Raw genomic sequence first — 20869 nt, forward strand, 5'->3', positions numbered from 1 at the left:
TTATGACTTTCTATTTTTGCTAAAAAGATCTGTAAATTTAAAAAATATGCATGTATCTCATTAAAAAAGTTTCCTTGTTCTAGCAACACTCAGCACATCTCCAAAGAATGCAAGTTTAGAACATAAATATTTTAAGGCCCCATAAAATTGGCAGTGAGTATTTTTTTCCCTCTAAGACCATGTTCATTTCATTCCAATTTACTACCACGATTATATTTTCCAAAGCAGCTTTTAATACAATACACAATTATTTCATACGGGGTTGTGTAGGTCACCTCATTAAGCCTGCAAAGATCAGGCCTCTTGTGATCCCACAAATGTCCTTGCATTTATTCCTAATTAAAATGGCCCTCCTAAAGTGTCTCAAGTTTATCAATACAAATAACAAGCTAAGCGAAATAACCACATTTGGAAAGTTAGCAGGGCAAGGTGACCCGCTCCCCCAAACCTCAGGCAGAGCCAACTGTGGTGTGTCGCAGTGGTGCCCTGCCACCTGTTGGCTCTGCTTACACATAACAGCATATTGATGTCCCTCACAGTGGTGCGGTCACCCTCTCTGACCCCTGTCCCAGTTCATCACCCCCGAGAGAGAAAGAAGGGGCCGTTCGAGAATTCCAGGCCTCCTGATTTCCCCCATCATTCATTTCCTTGGCCACATGTTTCTTCTACTAATGCTAAAAATTTATGGCCGAGCACATTAAGGGCAGTACAAGTCCTTCCCTTCTTCTGGATTATTTCAGAGTTTCCTGTCATAAGGAAATCCAAGACAACGTGTCCTCAGCGGATTGTATGTGACAGTGTCTGTTTCTATCTCAGGAATCTGAGGCATGATGGATAAACTGTCAGGTTTGAAGGATGATGTTTTCTCCATATTTCCATTATGAACTGGGCTGTCATCTCCTAATAAATTTCTTGCATTGGTATCAATTTATTTTTACAAGCAAAGGGTCTGATGTATTTGGGAAAGGCACTGACAGCAGATCTGGCCTAGCTTGACAGAGCTGGCTCCACCTCATTTTGGAAAACTACTTTGATTCCAAGGACAGAACTTGACCCACAGCCCTCGAGAATAAAAAACTCTGTGAGAGGAAGAGAGACACATGAGGCAAGTTCCTTCTTTTAAGCCAAAATAAATCAAGCCTGTAGGACTACCATGACATAATATTATTTCTAAGACAACCCTACAAACACAGATGAGAAATGCCGTATGTAGCTATTTACTAACGCTGGTTTAGACCATCACAATAATGCAGTGAATCTATGGATGAACTCAGATCATAACAAGGCTATAAAGATCTCACTATTTTTGCCCTCAGAAGGGATCTCGGGAGTGCTTTTCTGCTTGACAAAAGTGAGGGCTAGGGTCTACTCATGTAATAAATACTCAGTTACAGATGATGAGCGTGTCCCTGTCCGTAGTTACTGTGAAGAGCAGGAGAGGTCATGAGATGTTAGTCCTACCTCTCAAGAAACTTAAATCTACTCGAAGAGGTAAGCTATACAGAATTACAGGTCATACAAAATTAGAATGAAATAAAAATAAATCATAGCTAATATTTAACAAGCAATGCTAAGATCTTTGTCTTTTACCTTTACTGGGAAGAGAGGCCATATAAAGTCAGAATGGTTAGGACAGTGGCCAAGGAGGCAAGCTGTCTGGATTTGTGTCCCTCTCTGCTGCATACAAGTAGCCCGAGAAACTAAGTGAGACGTTGGTCAATTTCCTCAGTTTTTCTGGGCCTTAGTTTTCCTCATCTGTAACACAGGAGTAGGGGTTATGGCTGCCTCATGGGAATGTTGTGAAGATGGAATAAATTAATATGTGGAAAGTGTTTAGAGTAGTCCCAGATACAAAGTAAGCACGGGTATGTGTTAGCAGTTTTTAACTATCATCGTTATCCACATGTCATAACATGACTATTGTTACTACCATTTTATAGTCAAAGAAAGTGGCTTAAGGGGTTTAAGTAAATTGCTGAAGGTCATACAGCTGGATGGAGACTGGCTGTGGCATCTGAGCACAGAAAACAGAGAAGTAGGAGATATCCAAGTTGTAAATAAGTCAAGGACAGAATCCTTGAAGCTTAATTAGCTTTTTTCTTACTATCCTTCCCATTCCTAGGCCATAAAATAGCCCTTTTCTACGTAGCCCCAAACATACTGTAGATGTTACTTAGTAAGGGTTATACGGAGTGGTGTGCTGGTAAAGGTTAAAGCACCAGCTCTCTGGGAAAAAAAGAAAAAGGATGCATGTTTATGTGTACACAGTTTAATTTTCATGTATATAAAGGATGAGATACAATTTGCAAATAAAAATTAAATGTATAATGCCTTTTGTTATAAATTCCATGCAGCCAGTTGATTCTCACAGAATATATTTGATTATTTTGGCCAAACTCTCATGTCCATAGCCAATCTAAGGTTGTCATAGATGAACAAGTGTAGTCCTGATATGAAATATCAACTATTTCCCCTTCTTACTGAACATGTCAGAACTTCCCTCATTTGTCAACGACCTGAGCATTGTCAGGCTACCAAAGCAACATCACTGAACAGGTGGAAAGAGATGTGAAGTAACACATCAATATATAGTATTTCCGCTCTAGAGATATCATAGACGCAAATAACATAAAGAGCATAAGTAACAGTAAAATTTTTAAAGTAGAAAGTGATGAGTTGTGGTATATATTACCTTTTCATATAATTTATCCAATTACAAGTGTATGTAATTCAGTTTTAAATAAAGCGTGTGTTAACACAAGATTACTGAAAATTTAACCATTGGTTTTTGTGAGCTAGTACAGGTTGACTCTAGACCCACTGGTTACGTCAACCCTAAATGGCCAAGGGGATCTGAAACATTCCTGTGTCTACATTACATAGTCAATTAGTTATTAATAAATAATTCAGTGGTTTTATTTATATGCCAGACCACATAATACGTTGCATATTAATATGGATTGAATCATCTGTCACTACAAATACATGCTATCTGCCTTAGTGTATATATACTAAATCCAGGAATGTTGTCTTTTTCAGATACTTTCAAGCTTCAAGTTCATTGTACAATTTTGGGATTCAGGCTATGGAATCAAACAGTGTTGGTCGGAATTCCAAATTACCCACATGGGTACTCTCGGGCAAGTTATATAATCTCCCTAAATTTCAGTTGCCTTATCTATAAAATGATAATAATAATGGTACTTGTATCTTAAGGTTGTTGAGATAGTTAAATGAAGCTCTGTGTGTAAAATGCCTGCATATAATTAGTGCTTAAGAAAAGGGACACACACAATACGCTCATTACTTGCAAGTTATAATGTATTTTAGATTCTGATTATGTTCTATGTTTGAGCATATGACAAAAACTAAATTTTTAGCAAGGATTAATAATTAGAAGCAAAATATTGTGTTTACTCATATTTCTGTGGACAATGGTGATTATTTGTTTATAAAGGCAGGATATTCTGCTTTTAAAATTACCCAGGCTTTTTAAAGTAAATTCTCTCTCATTTGATGGTTCAAGTTCCTGTGTTAGGGGCTGTAAGACATTCACTCTCAGGTTGGGTCTTGGTCTCTGTGCTTTTGAAGTCTATATTCTTACTGGAAAGGACCAGATAGGGTCCTGCTGACAGTGGTGTGGAACAAAGGTAAGTGATGGTCAGGAGAGGAGTATCATAAAAAACTTGGGGCCCCCAATGCAGACAGAGGGTGGCACTGGGGAGACAACTGGGGCTTGGGGGGGCTTTAGCCTTCTGTCTTGGTTCCTAATCACACTGTGGACTTTAGAACTGTATAGTCTTGAACATGTTACTTTTCCTACCTCTCTGTTTTCTTATTTCTCAAATGAAAGTAATAATTGGACTTACCTCATACACTGGAAAACCATTAGCACTTAGGATGCATTCAGGAAATATTAGCTCCTGTGCCACACTTTGCCTCCTCTCTTCCCAGTCCCCTTCTCGTTCCTCCTTACTTCCCGTTATTCCTCCCTCTTCGTCCACCTCTCCTCACTCCGATAGGAGAGCTTGGAAACATACTTGATGGGAAAATCCATTGTTTCATATCAACCCTGATATAAAGGTAGAATTTTAAATATTTAAATTTTAAACATTTTAAGATGCGAGAAACAATGACATGATTAAATACGTTGAAAAATCAAATCACTCTAAATCACATAAACAAAAATCTTTTTTTAAAGATTTTGTTTATTTTTATTTTAGAGAGAGAACAAGTGTGGACGAACTGGGGAGGGGGATGGACAGAGGGGGAGGGAGAGGGAAAGGGAGACTCCCTAGCAGACTCCATGCAGAGCCCCCACATGGGGCTCCATGTGGGCCTGGATCTCATGACCCTGACATCACGACCCTGAGATCATGACCTGAGCTGAAACCAAGTGTCAAACGCTTAAACCCATTGAGCCACCCAGTTTCCCCAACAAAAATCTTTAATCTTTGCCTATTAGCTTTTACCTATTATAAATCTTCTATTGTTAAAAATCACGGCATATGTACTATTTTAATATTTACTATGTTTACTTAATATTATATAATAAAAATCTTGGCATATTTCTTCCTCTTTTATATTATTATTTTATTTGGTTGCCATAAGAAGTCATGATTGTTTCCATAATGCCCAATATTTAGATTTTTATTTTTCCTTCTGCTGTGTTAGTGGCTGCTAAAAATATTTTGGAAGCCACTGCTCTAGATGATTTGTAAGGTCTTTTACATGTCATATGTTCTATGATTTCATTATCTATGTAACAGCCCAGAAAATGCCCAAGCCATAATCCTTCCTTCCTTTTTTCTCTTCCTGATTTTTTTTTTTCCTTCCCTCCCTTCTTCCCTCCTTCCACACGTTTTTCTAAACTATAACTCTGGGCTTGATGACATATTAGGCACTGGCAGAACTGGACCCCTTTATACCAGATGGAAGCTCTGGGCTGTTGCCTTCAAGGGGCTTCCGTATTTCAGAGAAGTCTTTGGCACCCTATCCCTTCTCTGACTGACTGATAGCCTGAAACAGCCTTCAGCTTCCTCACTCAGCTGAATGCTGTGCACTTGCCCGACTCTGCCTTTTGCCCCTTTGGGATGTTTCTTAGTCCCTTGGTTATTGACTCACCCTCATCCCTATCTTACTGTTTTTTATTACCTCCCAATTTCTTGACTTCTGGCTCTAACAGTATATGGCCATTTGCGCTCCCGAGCCTGTCTGTCATTCCAAACCCAATGTGTCTGTCATGAAGTCTTTCTGTCTGGCTTCACACTGAAAGGCATTGTGCCTTCTCCTGGGAGCTGGTCAGGAGTCTCCTTTTTTAGGTGGGTTCTTTGGCTTCTAATTTAATCTTTCAGGTGATGGCAAGTTTTTACCTCTGATTCTGGCAACATGGCTCACACTTTTGTTGTGTTGAATTATAATCACTATAGCCAGTTTTATCTTTGACATTAAAATGTTTTATTCATTCAGTCACCGTGCACTGACTTCTTTCTATATTTCCGGCAGCATGTTGGGTACAAGGGTTAATAGTATAGTTAATCTTGGAAAGTTAATATAGTTAATCTTGAAAGCTTTCTCTTAGTATGAATAAGAAACAAGCAAGGATATAATCACTGTTCCATGTGTTCATGTATCATAATAGAGGTCAGGGACAAATTTCTGTGATAATACAGAGTATGGAGGTCATGCTACCAGTCGGTGATTCTTAGTAACCAGTATTAATCATGGTTATCTTTTTTTTTTTTTTTTTTGATGAGTCAGGAATGCAACCAAAGCCTTCATTTTATTTTTCTTGGTATTCTCAGCACAGGGCTTGGCATATAGTAGGTGGTTATTAAATACTTGATAACTAAATGAGTGATGCTTTTTCTTATGAAAGAAAATAAATGTTTTTAGAAGAGTCAGCTTTATACCACAGTTTCAGGGAATGAATTGTGATGAAAAGTGAAGATTGCTTTTACTTGAAGGAAGCTGACAAATTTCCCAGACCCAGGATCACTTTATGCTGTGTATGATTTAAGGGTGAGTGAGCATGCCAAAGCACTCCACTTGAGCTGAGTAATGGGGAATGAGTTGTAGAGATGTGGTCTTAGATGGTATTTTGTGAAAAATAGTAGGAGATTTATGGCTATTAAACAACTTTGTAGCTGCCCCCTTCTTGTTTTGAAGCCTGCCAAATCGCTCCTCCTGTGGTCTGTATCATATTCCTTTAGGGCATCCATGATGTTCAGAAATATCCGCTGGAATGCAGGTTTCCATGGAATGCACCCAATGGGAAGGGACTTGAATTTTACATACTCATCTAGAGACATTTGTCTTCTGCAACCACTGAGTGAAATTCTCACTTTGCAAGTCTCTTATGGAGTGTGCTATACTTCCATTGACTCTTTTCCAATGAGGTTGCCATAGTTCTGCCTTCCTTCCTGCATTATGGAAATTGCAGCATGCAGTGTATTAGTGACTATTATCATTATTGATGTGAGTTTAAAAAATTATCAGCAACTCTCCAATTGTGAGTAGGGAAAGAGGATAGAAACCTTCAGTATGCTTTGACTAATCTTAAGCAGAAGGACTTACCAGGCTGGAGGGAGCATTTCAAGCCTTGGTGTGAAGGGGGTGCATTTTTACTATTATTTAACAGCTTTTTCCAATCTATTGTCACGCTCAGCAGCTTTAGAAAAAACAGAAATGGGATATTTCATTGCAAAAAAGCCAACCATAAATGGCCTTAATCCATGTTGTGCAAGTACTGGGAAGTTGTTAGAAGAAATTTCCTCTTGTTATGAGTTCATATCAATATAAGATGGTATGGATCAGAGAAGACACAGGAATCTTGTGGGTTTTTTTGTTTAATTTTTTTGTTTAATTTTGAGAAATTTCAAAGATGTAGAAAAGTTGAAAAATAACACATATAACTACCATACAGAATTTGTATTTTCTAATATTTGAACATATTTGTTTCCAAGTCTTGTCTTTAAATAAAATAAATAAATCTCTCTCTATATAATTGAAGCTCCTCCCACCCTGTTAGCCCCAGTCCTATTACTCTCCCTTCTGGCAAAGACAATCATTTTCATGAATTTAGTGTTTAATTTGTATGATTTTTAGATGTTTCCATACAAACATGATGTCAAAGAGCTACATATATGTAAATATTATAGCATATTTATCATTTTGCAACTTGTATTTTCACTCTGTGTTAAAATTTTAAACCTGTTCAAGTTGAGGTACCTAAATCAGGTTTATTACTTTTAAATGCTAAATATTATTCTGTCATATGAATATACAACATTTTATTTATCCATTTTCCTCATTGACAGGCATTTGAACTACTTCCAATTTGTTCTGTTCTAAATAATCATGCAATAAACACTGTTTTATGTTCCACTTTATAGACCTGAGTGAAATTTTCCATAGTGTATACATTTGAAATGGAGTTGCTGTACCAATTTTCAATTTTATTAGATATTGCTAAATTACTCTCCAAAGTAGTTGAACCAGTGCCCATTCCCAATGGCAAGGGACGAGAGGATAACAGTTCTTTCTCTTTACTCTCCTTGGCACTCGTTGTAAGACTTGAAAGTTTGCCAATATGGCGAGTGGAAAAATTGTGTCTTATTTTAATATGCATTGCTCTTCAGACTAGTGAATTTGACCATCTTCTCTTTCATTCATTGACCACTCAGGATTTCTCTCCTTTGAATTGCCTGACATTTCCATTGTCCATTTTTCTATTGTATTTTTAATTATTTAGGGATGTATGTATTCTGGATGCTAATATTTTATTGGAGATGTTACAAATATCTTTGGACAGGAGGGATTTAAAAAGTAAAATGTAAAAGTCTAATTCTCAGCCATAGGTAGTTAGGAAATGTGGCAAGGACTCAAAGATTTGAGAGGATTTGTGGTTCTGAAGATTCAGATTTACCCAAATTTCCCTATTCCTATTTTGGGTGTATCTTCCTAATCCAGGTAAAAGAAAACATTACTTAAGCTTTTCCACTTACATTTCTATCATCTCATACTTAATATACTATGGGTATGTTGCTTCAGTTTCAAGTGAAGTTCTTTATTTTGCACTGTTGTATAAGCAGCACATGCTAACCGGTAGCCCCTCTGGAGCCCCAAGAAGTTCTTTATTTGGGGGCAGGTGTGTGCACTTTTAAAACATTGTCCTGTCCACTTGTTCCATATGATAATCATATTTTTCTTAATTGTGCCTCCAAGCATACTATTCAGAGAACAAATCGAAAAGATCACATGGACTTCATTTTGGTAAAAGCCAAGCCAAAGAACTGGTAGGTAGAATCTTAATTTGTACTAGTTTCCCTAGACATCCATCCGTAGATCTAGTTCCACTGAAAGGCACCGTTTGCAAAATTGTTTTTCTTTCTGGATTCATTTCCATGACTTGAGTTTGTAAATGGACACTGAGCAGAAAAGTAATTAAATGCTAGGCATAGAATGATGACTGCAAAACAGAACTCGAGCCATACCAGTTTTGCTTTGACTACAACTGGAAATAAAGGTAAATAGCTATTTTACTCGTGGTTATAAAGCTCTAACGTTTTGCCCAGTCAGAGGTATTTGCTGAAAGGTAGTTTCTTCCAGTAACTTTAGGAAAAGCTGTCATCAAATTGTCAACAGCCCAAATTGAGATTAAACGCACTAAGAAATCTCACAATATAGCAACCTAAAACTCATACTGGAATTGTAGGCCTTTTTAGCATTGAGGTGGAATAGAAACATTGACAGAGAGAGAAACTATGGCCTTTTACTAAGGAAGTATAGAAGATCTGTGGAAGGATGGCCCCTATTAGTTTGCCTCATATATCCTGCCTCAAGGATTGAATAGGTGCCATATTTAGAAAACTGTCATTGTGTCTCATTTATCACAAGGGGATTACAGGAGACCCTGACTGCCAAATGGAGGGACATGTGGTGACTCTAGTATTTGAAATTTAATCTAATTTCTGACTCTTTTATGTTCTTGCAGTATCCTAAATATCTAATGATGTAGTATCTAGCAAGCCTTGTCTACTTTTTAAAACATTTTTCTTAGGAACCGAACTTTTATCTTTCTGGACCCAATACCCTTGGATCAAGCTTTAAACACCACATAGTTCCCTTGGAGCTGGAGTGAAGTCATGCTACCTGAAATCTGTCTCTACCTTAGGGACAAAGCTTCTGATTTTGCTCCATTCAGAACTCTTTCTGTAAGTCTCCACTGAAAGCCGCTTAATCAAACATCTCAAATGTCAGAAGCAGGGTTTAAAGGGTTTTTCTAGCAAGCAGGTCTAATCTCCTACTTAGTTTTGATTCCTATAATGTAGATAATCTCTTTGGAGAAAAGGCCTGCTCCTAGAAGGGCAAATATATCCCATAGAATGTATTTCCTATTCCAGAAAGAAAAATGTAGCATTAATGAAATTTACTTTTTCTTGAAGCTTGGAAAGGTTGTAAGCTTAGGATTTTGATCCTAGCAGATGTTCTTTTTTGGATATTAAAAAAAAAAGTAGTATTTGATTCAGAAGTCTCAGTAAGAATTGCAGTGGTGATGCTTCTTGCTATAAGCAGCCATACTCTGAATGTGACGGACCAGTCATTGGTTCTGAGGGACAGCTGACCCCATAGCTATAGCCCTTTCTTCCTGACCTCATCCCCCGCCCCCAATGGCTGTAGAGCTAGAGAGAAAGAAAGATAGCACCACTTACACAAATGGGTCACACTATATGCAGTTTGATGGTTAAAGAGCTGTTTGTGTACAATAAAAAATCATCTTCAAGATACATTCCATATCATTTTCTTTTAGGCCTTGGAATGGCGAGATTTTATTGATAACCATTATATCCCAAATTTCAGATGAGTTTTTCAGTGTTATTGTTAAACATAGCCAGAACCCCAACTGCAAGGTGCACAATGCTTTATAGCCTTCAGTACAGTCACTTCATGCTGCTAAGCCCTCAGCTTCTCTGTGTCTCCAGGCCATGGGGCCCACGCAAACCAGCCCTGTTTTTACCCGTCCACCCTGGGGCAAAACTCAGTGTCCTCATTGGTTTCCAGGGAAATCTACTGATAGGGAACATTTCATCTGTGGGAAGTACTGGAAGAAGGCCTGTGACAGAAATCTAACTCTCTACTATTTCTGGCCTTCACCCTCTCTCCCTTCCTCTCCTTCCTCCCTTCAGTTCAGGAAATAAATAAACTGTCCCTTTGTCTCAGGGCCCTTCCACCTGTACCAAGGCTCCTCAAAGATTTGTATGCTACCCTACACTCGCCAGAACATTATCTCAGCACAGACAACTCTTGCTTCCTAAGAGGAGTCTTGGTTGATAATATTTCTTCCAGGCCCAGATCCCTAGGAGGCATGTTTGGTAAATGAAGGTATTTAGTGTTTGGTGTTACTTCATGTTGACATTTTCTTTTATTACACAGGCTTCCAGTGACTGCGTCACAGCCTCTCCAGAGCACCACTATACACCCCTGCCTTCTGCTTCCAGAGACCTCACCAATCATCGAGGTAGGAACTTGGCTTTTTATTGCTCTTAGTGGTTGCAGGGAAGGACACTCAGCTGTGCAGAGCTCTGGGCTCATTACTGCTGCCTCGGCACTTTAGAAGGAACACAGTGCTTTTCAAGTCCTTGATGAGAAAACCATACCTGTCAAACCTAGCGATTTTAACTTATATTAAACAGAATTTAGTGGCGGTCTACTGGGAAGGCAAATAAATCCATGCTATAATATAATTTTGTGATTTGATTTTTTTTTTTGCTTGAAGTAAAAAGATTATAGTACTTAAAAATTACTAAGTAGATCATTACCTGCAGCAAAAGTGATGGAGAGAATTGGGAAATTCACTAATATTTGTAAAAGTATCATTGTTTGGGAAGTAGAATAGTTGAAATCTGTAATTTCAAATTGAATGAACTCTACATTACAGCTAAAAGGAATTCCAATTTGCCTAGCAACATTGCAGAGAGTCCGTGCACAGTTTTCCTTAAATTATCTGATCCCCAAAACATTAATTTGGTTTACCCCTGTTTCCAAAGCCTTGAATTCCCATTGTCATCTCTAGAGTCTTCATGGAATATAATTTAAAACTGCCTTGTCCCTAACCTGGTTGCTTAGACCAAGGACTGTATGGTCCCCTTTGTTGGAACTGGAGGGACAGGAAGAGGCTGTATGGTATAACTTGTTTACCCCATTTTATCCTGGTTGTGATGACAGCCACGTCTCTTCATTGTGAATCTGCCTCCAATGGTAAGTAAGAACAGGCTTAGTTTGAGGGCATTCCATACTTTAAATAGTATTTCCCCAAACAGGAAATTTCCCTGGTACATTTAGGGAACACTGAATAAGTCCTGTCCAAGGTCTGTCATCCCAGCTACATTGCAGGCTGGGTGGGTAGAAACAAAGGCTGTAGAGAAGCCCAGAAAGTGGTGAAGTTGGCACTCTGAGAAGACATGTGGACTTTGGGCAAATGGCACACTGCAGGAAATGATCAAAAGTGTAAGGCAAGATTCCAGGTGTCTGTGACTTGGACCTGTGTTGCCTATTTGATGTCTGGGCACAGTAGAACTTTTCTACATTTACATATATTTTGGTTCAATTATGACGCTGTTCATTAAGTATCAGTTTTGTGAAAATCAACTTTGCCCGAAGGCAGGTAGAACAAATAGCTGCCAACATGCTTTATTTTGAGGGGCATATATAGATCTCCTTCACTGAATGTCCTTATGCAAGTGTCAAACATATTCGAGACTTTTTTTTGAGAGAGGAGGGGAGTTCCCCTAGGTAAATAATAATACTGTATCTAGACAAAATAACAAATTAACTCCAGCATTATATCCTCATGGATTTATTTATTGGTTTCTTATATTTGAATAAAGTATTTTTAATCTATAGCCCATTGAGTACACTACACAGGAACTGAAGGCTCAGAGCCCTTAAGCCTACTTGTAAAAGTTGATCTAGCCATGAAATTGAGATTTCACACCAGGACATGATCAGATCAATGATAATCCTCCATAATAGGATGAAAATCATTTGTCACTGTAATGGTAAAATAAGAAATCTGAACCTTACAGGAATGGAATTTAAGAATACAAGTTTGAAGGTATGTTGAGTAATATTTGGAATATGGAAAAATGGCCAAGGTGTTTGGAATTAAAACAAGCACCTTTCAATGACATCAGAGCCCAGCATCAATGGGAACATTGCTGTTGAAAGGGCCCAGCAACAGATATCTCAATTTTACTGAGGAATGCACCTATAAATTTAATGCTCTGGTTACTTGATCATGCTAAGGACCTGGTAGTGAAAAAAGGCAAGTCAGCATCATGAAATGGCAGGTAGGTCTTTGGGCCTGTGGTCATGTGGACGCCACTGAAGAGAGAGCCAAAGAAGCTTATTACGGTTGAGTTATTATAGGAGCAATCCATGTAGGGAAGAGATGACACTAATCTATTTTAGCTTGGCATGAATCATACAATAAGTGGGAAAAGCCCGATTTTTAGGCACACAGAATGAAACCACTTAATGCCACCTTGGTTTTTGTTTGTTTGTTTCGTTTTTTGTTTTTTTAAGATGTCTTTATTTATTTTAGAGAGAGAAAGAAAGAGTGCACATGAGTGGGGAGAGGGGCAGAGGGAGAGAATCTTCAACTGCTGAGTACGGAACCCAATGCAGGCTCCATCTCACGATCCATGAGATCAGGACCTGAGTTGAAACCGAGTTGGTTGCTCAACCCACTGAGCCACACAGGCACCCCAATGCCACCTTGTTTTTTTATATTTAAGTTAAAGAAATTATTCTAAATTTTCCACCAAACTATTTGGCTATCATTTGTTGACACCTTTATGGAAGCTGCTTACAAATGTTTATCCAGAGAGGCTCTTTCACATTGTGAAGGCAAATGACATCAGTTCTTGCCCAGGTGAAATCCTCCATGATGTCTGAAACTTGGTCTTAAAAATCTTAAGTGGAAGTTCTATTTGCAAATAATTTTTGATTCATCCAGTTCCCAATCTCTTTTCATTCCGCACCAACGACTACGGAAACTGGTGGGCAGTAGTTCATGTGCAAATTGCTATTTTTCTATACATGCCATTTTCCCTTTACTTGTCCTTTTATGTTACTTCCAATGTCGAGTATGATAGACCAAAGATTCTTGTCCTAAGGACTGTAGATTCAAATGCAAAAGAAATCTCGGCCCAGAATAATTATCAGGAGATGGGGGTCTCTATTTTTCCAATTGTAATTTACAGTTAATCCAGGCATTGTAGGGATAGTAATGTACAGTACTTTTTGCTTCTTATATGAGTTTTTTCTATATTGATTCTTCCCCTTCCTGAGGTCCTTATAATATTTGTTTCTATCTCCTTAGTGCAATTTTTTATATTCTGCTTTGTGTGAAAGAGATCACGTATATGTAGGTCTTGAACTCTTCATAAATGGAAGCTCTGTGTAGGGAGTACAGATTCTCATCTTTCTTCTCTTGCACATCACTGACTGCTGCTCATTCTTCAGGTATGAGCCTAACTATCACAGCTGTAAGGAAGACTTTTCTGATCCCACCCCACACCTTTATATTAGGTCAGCCTTCATTTTTCAGCCTTTTTTTCCATTGTCTTCCTGGACAGGCTGTAAGCTACTGGAGACAATGGAGGAGATTGTGTCTATTTGCTCACCACTGTATCTGCATGCCTGGCACAGGGCCTCCTGCTTAATAGAAGCTCAATATATGTGTTCAGTAAATGATGATGGTAGAAACCCAGGGGAAAGTCAGTAATTTAGATGCCTCTATGAGATAACTTGATTGTGTCTGAGAAAGGAGACCTGTCTTCCTTTGGGAGTGAGTGATAGGGGAAGGAAAGGCCAGCCTTGTGGGCCTCAGACCTCAACTCTGTTGCTTTCACAAACCCAAATCATCACGGTTGGGGCCATATGTATTGATTCATTGTCAGACAGCATTTAGCCACACTGTATAACTTCCAAGTAGATAATAATTTTGATGTCATAGTTTCCAGACTCTGGTGTTTTGCTAGTAGGAAGGAAATAGGATGAATTGAAGCAACTAATGGAATTATTTACTAGTAACAGGAGCTCTCAGAGAAGGGGCTGGACTCGCCATAAGCTGCAGGCTGTGGCATAGGTGTGGTTTTAGAATGGTGCAACTGAAATCTCTCTGAGAATTCTGCTCTAGGTCTAAACATGTCTTTGGAGTCCTACAGGGGCCGTGGGGCTGTGTCAGGAATCCCGTGTGTCCTAGTGGCAGTCTCCGTACTATATCCTCTGTGGGTATCCACATTAGGAGGAGTATTGGAGTGTTTGTTGGGGAAATCTTTCTTTAAATATGTTATATGCATAGGACATATACCTGCATATCACATACTGCCACTCTTTACCTGGTAGCTGTTAGAAATGGAATTTGCATTTATGTAGGCCACTGTGTCTTTTGGGGAAAATATTTCTATTTAGTGAGTTGACCATATCACCCTCAAGACAACCATATAAAGGAGGGAGGGTAAATATTACTATTTCCATTTAACAGAGGAAAGCACCAAGAATTGCTGGTGGAGACTGAGTCACTCAGTGACAGAGGCAAGGAAAAAAAAAATTGGAGTTCTGTATGCTTGATTCCCAGGCCACCCCTGACATTTGTCCTTCACTCAGGACATATGAAGCAAATTCAGGACTGACTGTGGCATTGTGCTAGAGGGAAGAAGGAAGTACAGGCAGAGAAGTGGCCTGAAAATATGCACTGCCAAGGGTGAATTTCTATAGCCTGTGCTAATTCTGCAGTGAAGAATAGCATCCTTGCCTCTTCTGTCAAAAGAACTGTCTGCTACTCTCCTTCTCTCCCTTCTTTTAAATTACAAATCTATAAATTCAAGAACAGAAACAGTTTGGAAAACCAAAGAGTCTGAATTCAGATAGGGAAAATAGAAGGCCCCTTTCACATGATGAAGGGGTTTAATGTAAGGAATGAGAGAGAGGCTGGTGCAGTCAGGGAGGACCCACCCAGAGTCTTAGCTTCACACAGAGGCTGCTGATTCTCTAGAGCTGGCTGAAGTGTCTGCACAGCTCAGGAACACCTGGGAATCTCCTACTGATGTTCTCTATCTGCAGCGGCCACATGCGCGTGATTCTCAAGAAGTTCATTTGGACTCCGCTTCAAACATTAGAACTACCCAGCATTACCCTGTTCCTCTTTCTCTCTGCATTTCCAAGTCATACTCCAAAGTGTCTCTCTTTGGTTCATTCTAACCTAGAATCGTGCACCAAGGGAAGTCTCAGAAATGCAGTTTCCAGTTCCTCTTCTGAGCTGCAGAGAAAACCTTAGAAGAAAGTGGTGGTGATGTCAGGTGATAACAGGCAGTCTCGCGGGCATTCCGTGATCCAATGTTGCCGGTAGCTATCAGACTGAGGGTCCCGTTCCAGTGCATTTGTGCACGCATTTTACAAAGTAATTGCAAGCCCCGTGAACATCCCTGAATTACTATTTTTTTTCTCTGATGCTTATACAGTCTTGAAGGTATGCCATCATTACCTGGTCGTATTAAGCATCGGCCTTTAGATGTATTAAAGAAAGAATGTAGGAAATCGAGAGAAGATCTATGCAAACTTGCTTGGAGATGGTAGCCATCCTCCTTCCACCCATCCTTGGCAACCTTGCCATTATTTTTGATACAGTTGTTAGGTGCTCATCCTCTTCTCCAGCCAGGGCTTGGTCTATTTGTGTTTGAAATTGATTGCTGGGACTGTCATAGAATGATTTACGTAGCAACTCATCATAATTAGTTATCGTTTGCAGTTTCCTTAATGTGACTTGCATTTTATGCTTAGGAATTGATTTTTCTGTATATCTCCATGAAGCAGCTCAATGTGTGCCATCCAAACAAGAGGAAAAAGAAGGAAAGAAAAACAGCAGGCGTTTTTATTTTTATTTTTTAAACAGTTTTAGCATGAGAAATCATAAAATACATTTTCACAGAAGCCATAAATACAGAGTGTTTTGCTTCAACTATTTAAATAAGCCAAAGTGAAATGAATAAGAGGAAAATTAATAGATGTGTGTGAAGATATGGCAATGTAGACAAAGATGTTTGGGATGGGGAGATGTTGCCCAGAAAAACTGCATGCCAATGAGCAGAATACTTTCAGGAGGGCTCAAGATGGGGTTGCTTGATAACCAAACTGCTCGTCACAATTTGTTTTAGACTTAGAGGATTTGGAGGCAATCTATCTCTTCCAGACAACTTAAAAATTTTATTCCTGTTTTTTATAGTTGTACCATCTTGCCATGTCGACCCACAGGAAACATGAAAGCTAAGTAGGTTTGATCATTATAAACAAAATCTACACAGAATGATAGCACAGACTCAATGAAAATAGATGCATTTATTTAGGTTATCTTATTAGTTCAGCATCAAGGTGTTTTTTTTGCCTATTGTTCATTGTTCTCATTGACCATTGAAAAAGGTGAAATAAGCAATCTAATGGTTATGGTGACTTTGCCAAGGAGGTCTCACCTGAGATCAGACCCCAGGACTAAAGCAGCCTGCTTATTTCTTGCTTCCTGTCTTCCAAAATATTTTGATTATTTTTTCAAAGGGGCTAACTATCAGATGGTTTCTCAGAAAACATCACTGAGTCTTTGAAGGTTCAAGGAAGTATGGCAGATCCAATTCTTCTCCATAGAAAGTGTATTAAAAGCTGTGAAAGAAAGAGAGAGGGAGGGAGAAGAAATAAGAAAAAATCACTTTAGCAATTGGCTAGGATGGCCTCCTCGCTGTTGACGGGGACATGTTTCTTCTGTGGGTCCTGCTAGATAAGTGCATGGCCTTGGCTCCCCTCTTTCAGACTCCATGCCGTGGCTTTGCCCTGGCTTCCTAGGGAAAGAGTGTGTTGGTTCCTTGTGCAGAGCTATTATTAGCATTTTCTAATTATGTAAAATGCTTCCTTTGATGACATTTCAACAGAACCCATTACTTTAGTTTTCTTTCCTTCATAATGCTTTTATGGGCTTATAATCTTGGTGGAATTCTCAGATGCTGAGAGATGCTAAAGTTTCCTTTATTTAATCGAGGTGACTAGTGATTTGACAGTAGTGGTTGACAGGTTTATTTTATCTGCGTGGCAGTGGGAGTCTATTTTCAGTGTGTTTGCTCTGTTCTAAAGTAAAAGGACTTTACTAAGTGCTGAATAAATTGTACTTTCCTTTGATTCTAGACCTTGCTGAAATGGTTTAAAAACTCTAGTCTGGGTCATCAAATTCATCTCTTTGCTGCTTTGTGGGGTCAATAGCTTCACTCTGTACCGAATGGGGCTGGGTGGATTGGAATGGAGGGTAGTGTAGATTAAAACTTCCGCATATATATAGATCGATGTGCATGTGTGCGCTTGCTGTCTGGGAAGGTGGCAGTGATGGAAGAGCAAGCCAAGTAGAATCTGAAGATGGATGAATCTGTTAGACTATTACCAAGACTGGCATGGACTTCAGCCAGGAACTTTAAGCAGCCTCCTTTAAGCATTTGAAATCCATAGGGGTCCATTTCCTATCTTTTTTCTCCAAGGATGATTTTTCATTTGCAGTCTCCATGATTGCTTTATTTCTACTCTTTGGGCAGAATTGTTGTGCACTCATAGACAACAGAGAGGCTACGAATTTGGCTCTTCTGTTTCAGAAGCAAAGTAAGGAGGGGCAAATGGAATCATACCTTGTACTCCCAACAGGAACAAACTTTACTTCTGCAGTATAAGAGATAACCCTTCCCCCAAAAGGCAGTCCAAATAAAAAATGGTGGTGAAAACTCCCTCTCTCTTAAAAAATGAAGAGTCTGGGGTTGACGGGATTGAAGATTCTAAATGTCTGGAAGTTTTAGAGTCATGGGCTGTTTCTTATCCCTTCCATTGCAAGTGAAGAATTGAGACATTGCCAAATATGACTTCTGCAGTGACAAATACTACCTTGAGCACCTTCATCTAAGGAATCCTCCAGCATTCACTGCATTAACTTAGTATCCACTGTGTGCAAAGTACTTGTTAGGGTTTGTGGAATATTCAGGAAGAGAGAACATGGTATCTGTCTTCTAAGAATTTATGGTTTGATTGAGGACATACCAAAATGAAAGAATGCCAACCAAACTAGATATCATATATCATATAATTATGAGTTGCCTCACTTGGTAAAGTTGTAAGTGCTGTCTGTAAATGCTTAGAAAAGATGGGAATCAGTCAAGACTAGAATAGTCAGGCATGGCTGTTTGGAGGATATTGGCCTTAAGCTTCAAAGGACAAGTAGGGCATGAGTAGATAGAGGGCAGAAGAAGGGCATCCCCACCCCACCCCCCCAAAAAAGGGAAATGGGTAAAGAAGAAACTCAGGGGTAAGAATCGATGGAACTGAGTAGAGGAAGGGACCTAGTTTTGAAAAAGTCAGACGTAAGTTTACCTATGTAGGATGGATCCATATTATGGCAGGCCTTGAACAGGCAGAAGCATCTAGTTTTAAAGCTGTGCTATGGAATTATTGCTTTGCAAGCAGTAGGAGGGGGGAATTGGAAAGAAAAGAGTTTGGAATGGAGGAGGCCACTGTGGGATGGCATTGAAGTTTTAGAAGCTTTAGATTTCTTGATCCCAGGCTATGTGACTGCAGACTGTACTGCCTCCAAAGAGCAGGCTTCTAGCAAAGGTAATTAGGAAACAACTTGGTAACAGATGGGGAAGACAGCTGGGGCCAGGACACTGCCAGTGGAGCAGGGGTGAGAGCAATGTAAAGGGAACCTTATGGCCACTATGGAATTGTTCAAGGTTGCTGATGGTTTGGTCACAGGGTATCTCTGGCTCAGGCATCAGAGAAAATGGACAGTTAGTGCTTTTCCTCCCCATGTTATTCAAAGTATTTCTGATGTTGGCTTTTAAAACCAAAACTGAGAGCCCAGCATCAGTTAGGATAATGTTGAAATAATCTAGCATTGATGATGAAGACCTGGAGTGGCTGGCTGGCTGAGGGAACAGAGAAGAGTAGGAATATGAGAAACATTCTGTAGCAAATGCAGGAGACTGACTTAGAGACCGATTATGTTTAGAGAGAGTATGAGAGAACAGAAGGCTGAGAGGAAGCTGGCATGGTGGATGGGAAGCTGTGGTCTCTGCCTGTAGCTGCTCTCTTGCTTTCCCCCATGCAGGATGCTCCCCTACCACTCATGCATAAGCTCTAATCTGGCCTGTTAAGTAGGAGACTGCTGGAATTAATGTAGTAGGGCTCATAGCAACAGGAACAAACAGACAATAAGCAGGCAGAGCAGCCACAAAATTTGTTCTCATTCCGATCTTTGGCTTAAGATGAGCTTCATTCTTTAAAAAAAAAAAAAAAAAAAAAAAACAAGAAAGTGTCCAGTGTATTTTATTCCCAAATCTTGGGTTTCTGGAAGGAGAGCTATTTGAAGCCAATGGTTTTGGTTTAGATTGTTCTGCCAAGAACTCTGCCCAGGGTTCACCTCCCCATCCCAGTTATGATTCATTTGTTTCTCTGTATCTTGTAGAAAGCTTTACCCCCGCCCCAGGTTTTTCCTTATGTAGAGATTTTACAACCTTTTTGGAACAAATAAACAAACATCTGGAATCATGTGGTACATTTAATTAAAAAGTTTGCATTTGGCCAGAAATGGTAAAATCATGAAAAATGGCCTGTCGGTAAGCTCAAGAAGGCCAAACAATGACGTTGTTGGCTGCAAAAGGATTGAAATTGAGTGAGGTGAACACCTGCTCAGTTCAGCCTGCTGTCCTCCAGCTTCCCCCTCCCAGCCATGAATATTTACGGCTCTGGTTCTTTATCCATTCTAATGAAATTTTTGGTTGGGGCTGGTTGGGGGAGAGGGCTGTTACTTTTCCAATAACCTCAGATTTGATGGGATACATGTACTTTATAAAGGGTGCAATATTGGGCTTTTTGACTTTTCACTTCCCTTAATCAGAATTCCATATGCTTCAGGTCACTGTGGGAGCCTGTTTCTGTTTCTTCAATCAGTCAGCCAACTACTTTTTTTTTTTTTTTTGAGAGGAGCCCTGCCCTGGGGGTTGTAGGGGATGCAGAAGCAGCTGTGGGCTCTGCCTTCAGGAATCCTGTAGTCTAACTCTGGAAATAAGGCCCTATACACAGAAAGCAGGAATCAAGCTACATGGGTACCGTGGAGGGAAATTCGGTAAAGTGAAGAGCAAAGTGTTGGGAGGTAGCTTTGGGGAAGGTGAGAACTGAGTTGAAAGCAAACAGGTTGGAAGTGAGAAAGGTGGCAAGAGTGGCCACTTCTAAGTTCTTTCTACTCAGGTGTGTAGAAAATGCTCGACTCTGCCCACTGCCTACTTCCAATTGTCTTAAGAGCTCTTTCTCCTAGTCACCTTTTATAAACCTACAAAAGGAGAGAGAAGTGTGTACTTGAGTTTCAAAACAGATCCTCCATCCCCTCTGTCTCCGCTCACCTATTTCCACCCATTTATTGCTCCTAAGGACTTCAAATATAAAAAATTCTAAAGCCATCCCTGGAATGAAACCATGTGTATAGGTGACGCACCTGGAGGAACTCTCCCTGGGTGGTTTTAGGGTGTGAAAGAGAGCCTGGGAGGAGACCAAGTAGAGTTCTTGTTTAATTTCTGGCCATAGTCCAGATGAGCTCTGTGTGTGAGAAATAATCTTAAAGCAAGGGTTAGATTTGATGGTTTTATGTTTCTGATTAGCTTCTCCTCTGTGAAGCATGTCTATGATAAAGTAAAATATAAATTTGTTTGCATATTAAGAGAACATTGAAACTCTCTGGCTTTTCAGAGTGTAGTGCTCTGATATGTCTTGCACTTGAGAATTTATACCCAGT

The 20869-nt window shown here is 39.5% G+C and overlaps 1 protein-coding gene across 1 annotated transcript in view; it reads left to right on the forward strand.

The window, feature by feature from the left end:
- Positions 1–20869, forward strand: part of LRMDA (leucine rich melanocyte differentiation associated) — a 1020960-nt gene that overhangs the window by 814185 nt on the left and 185906 nt on the right. Inside the window, 1 exon segment of the mRNA XM_034663692.1 lies at positions 10435–10519. Within this exon segment, the coding sequence (XP_034519583.1) occupies positions 10435–10519 (85 nt within the window).

This window comes from Ailuropoda melanoleuca, chromosome 6, assembly GCF_002007445.2.
Source record: "Ailuropoda melanoleuca isolate Jingjing chromosome 6, ASM200744v2, whole genome shotgun sequence".
NCBI classification, from domain to species: domain Eukaryota; kingdom Metazoa; phylum Chordata; class Mammalia; order Carnivora; family Ursidae; genus Ailuropoda; species Ailuropoda melanoleuca.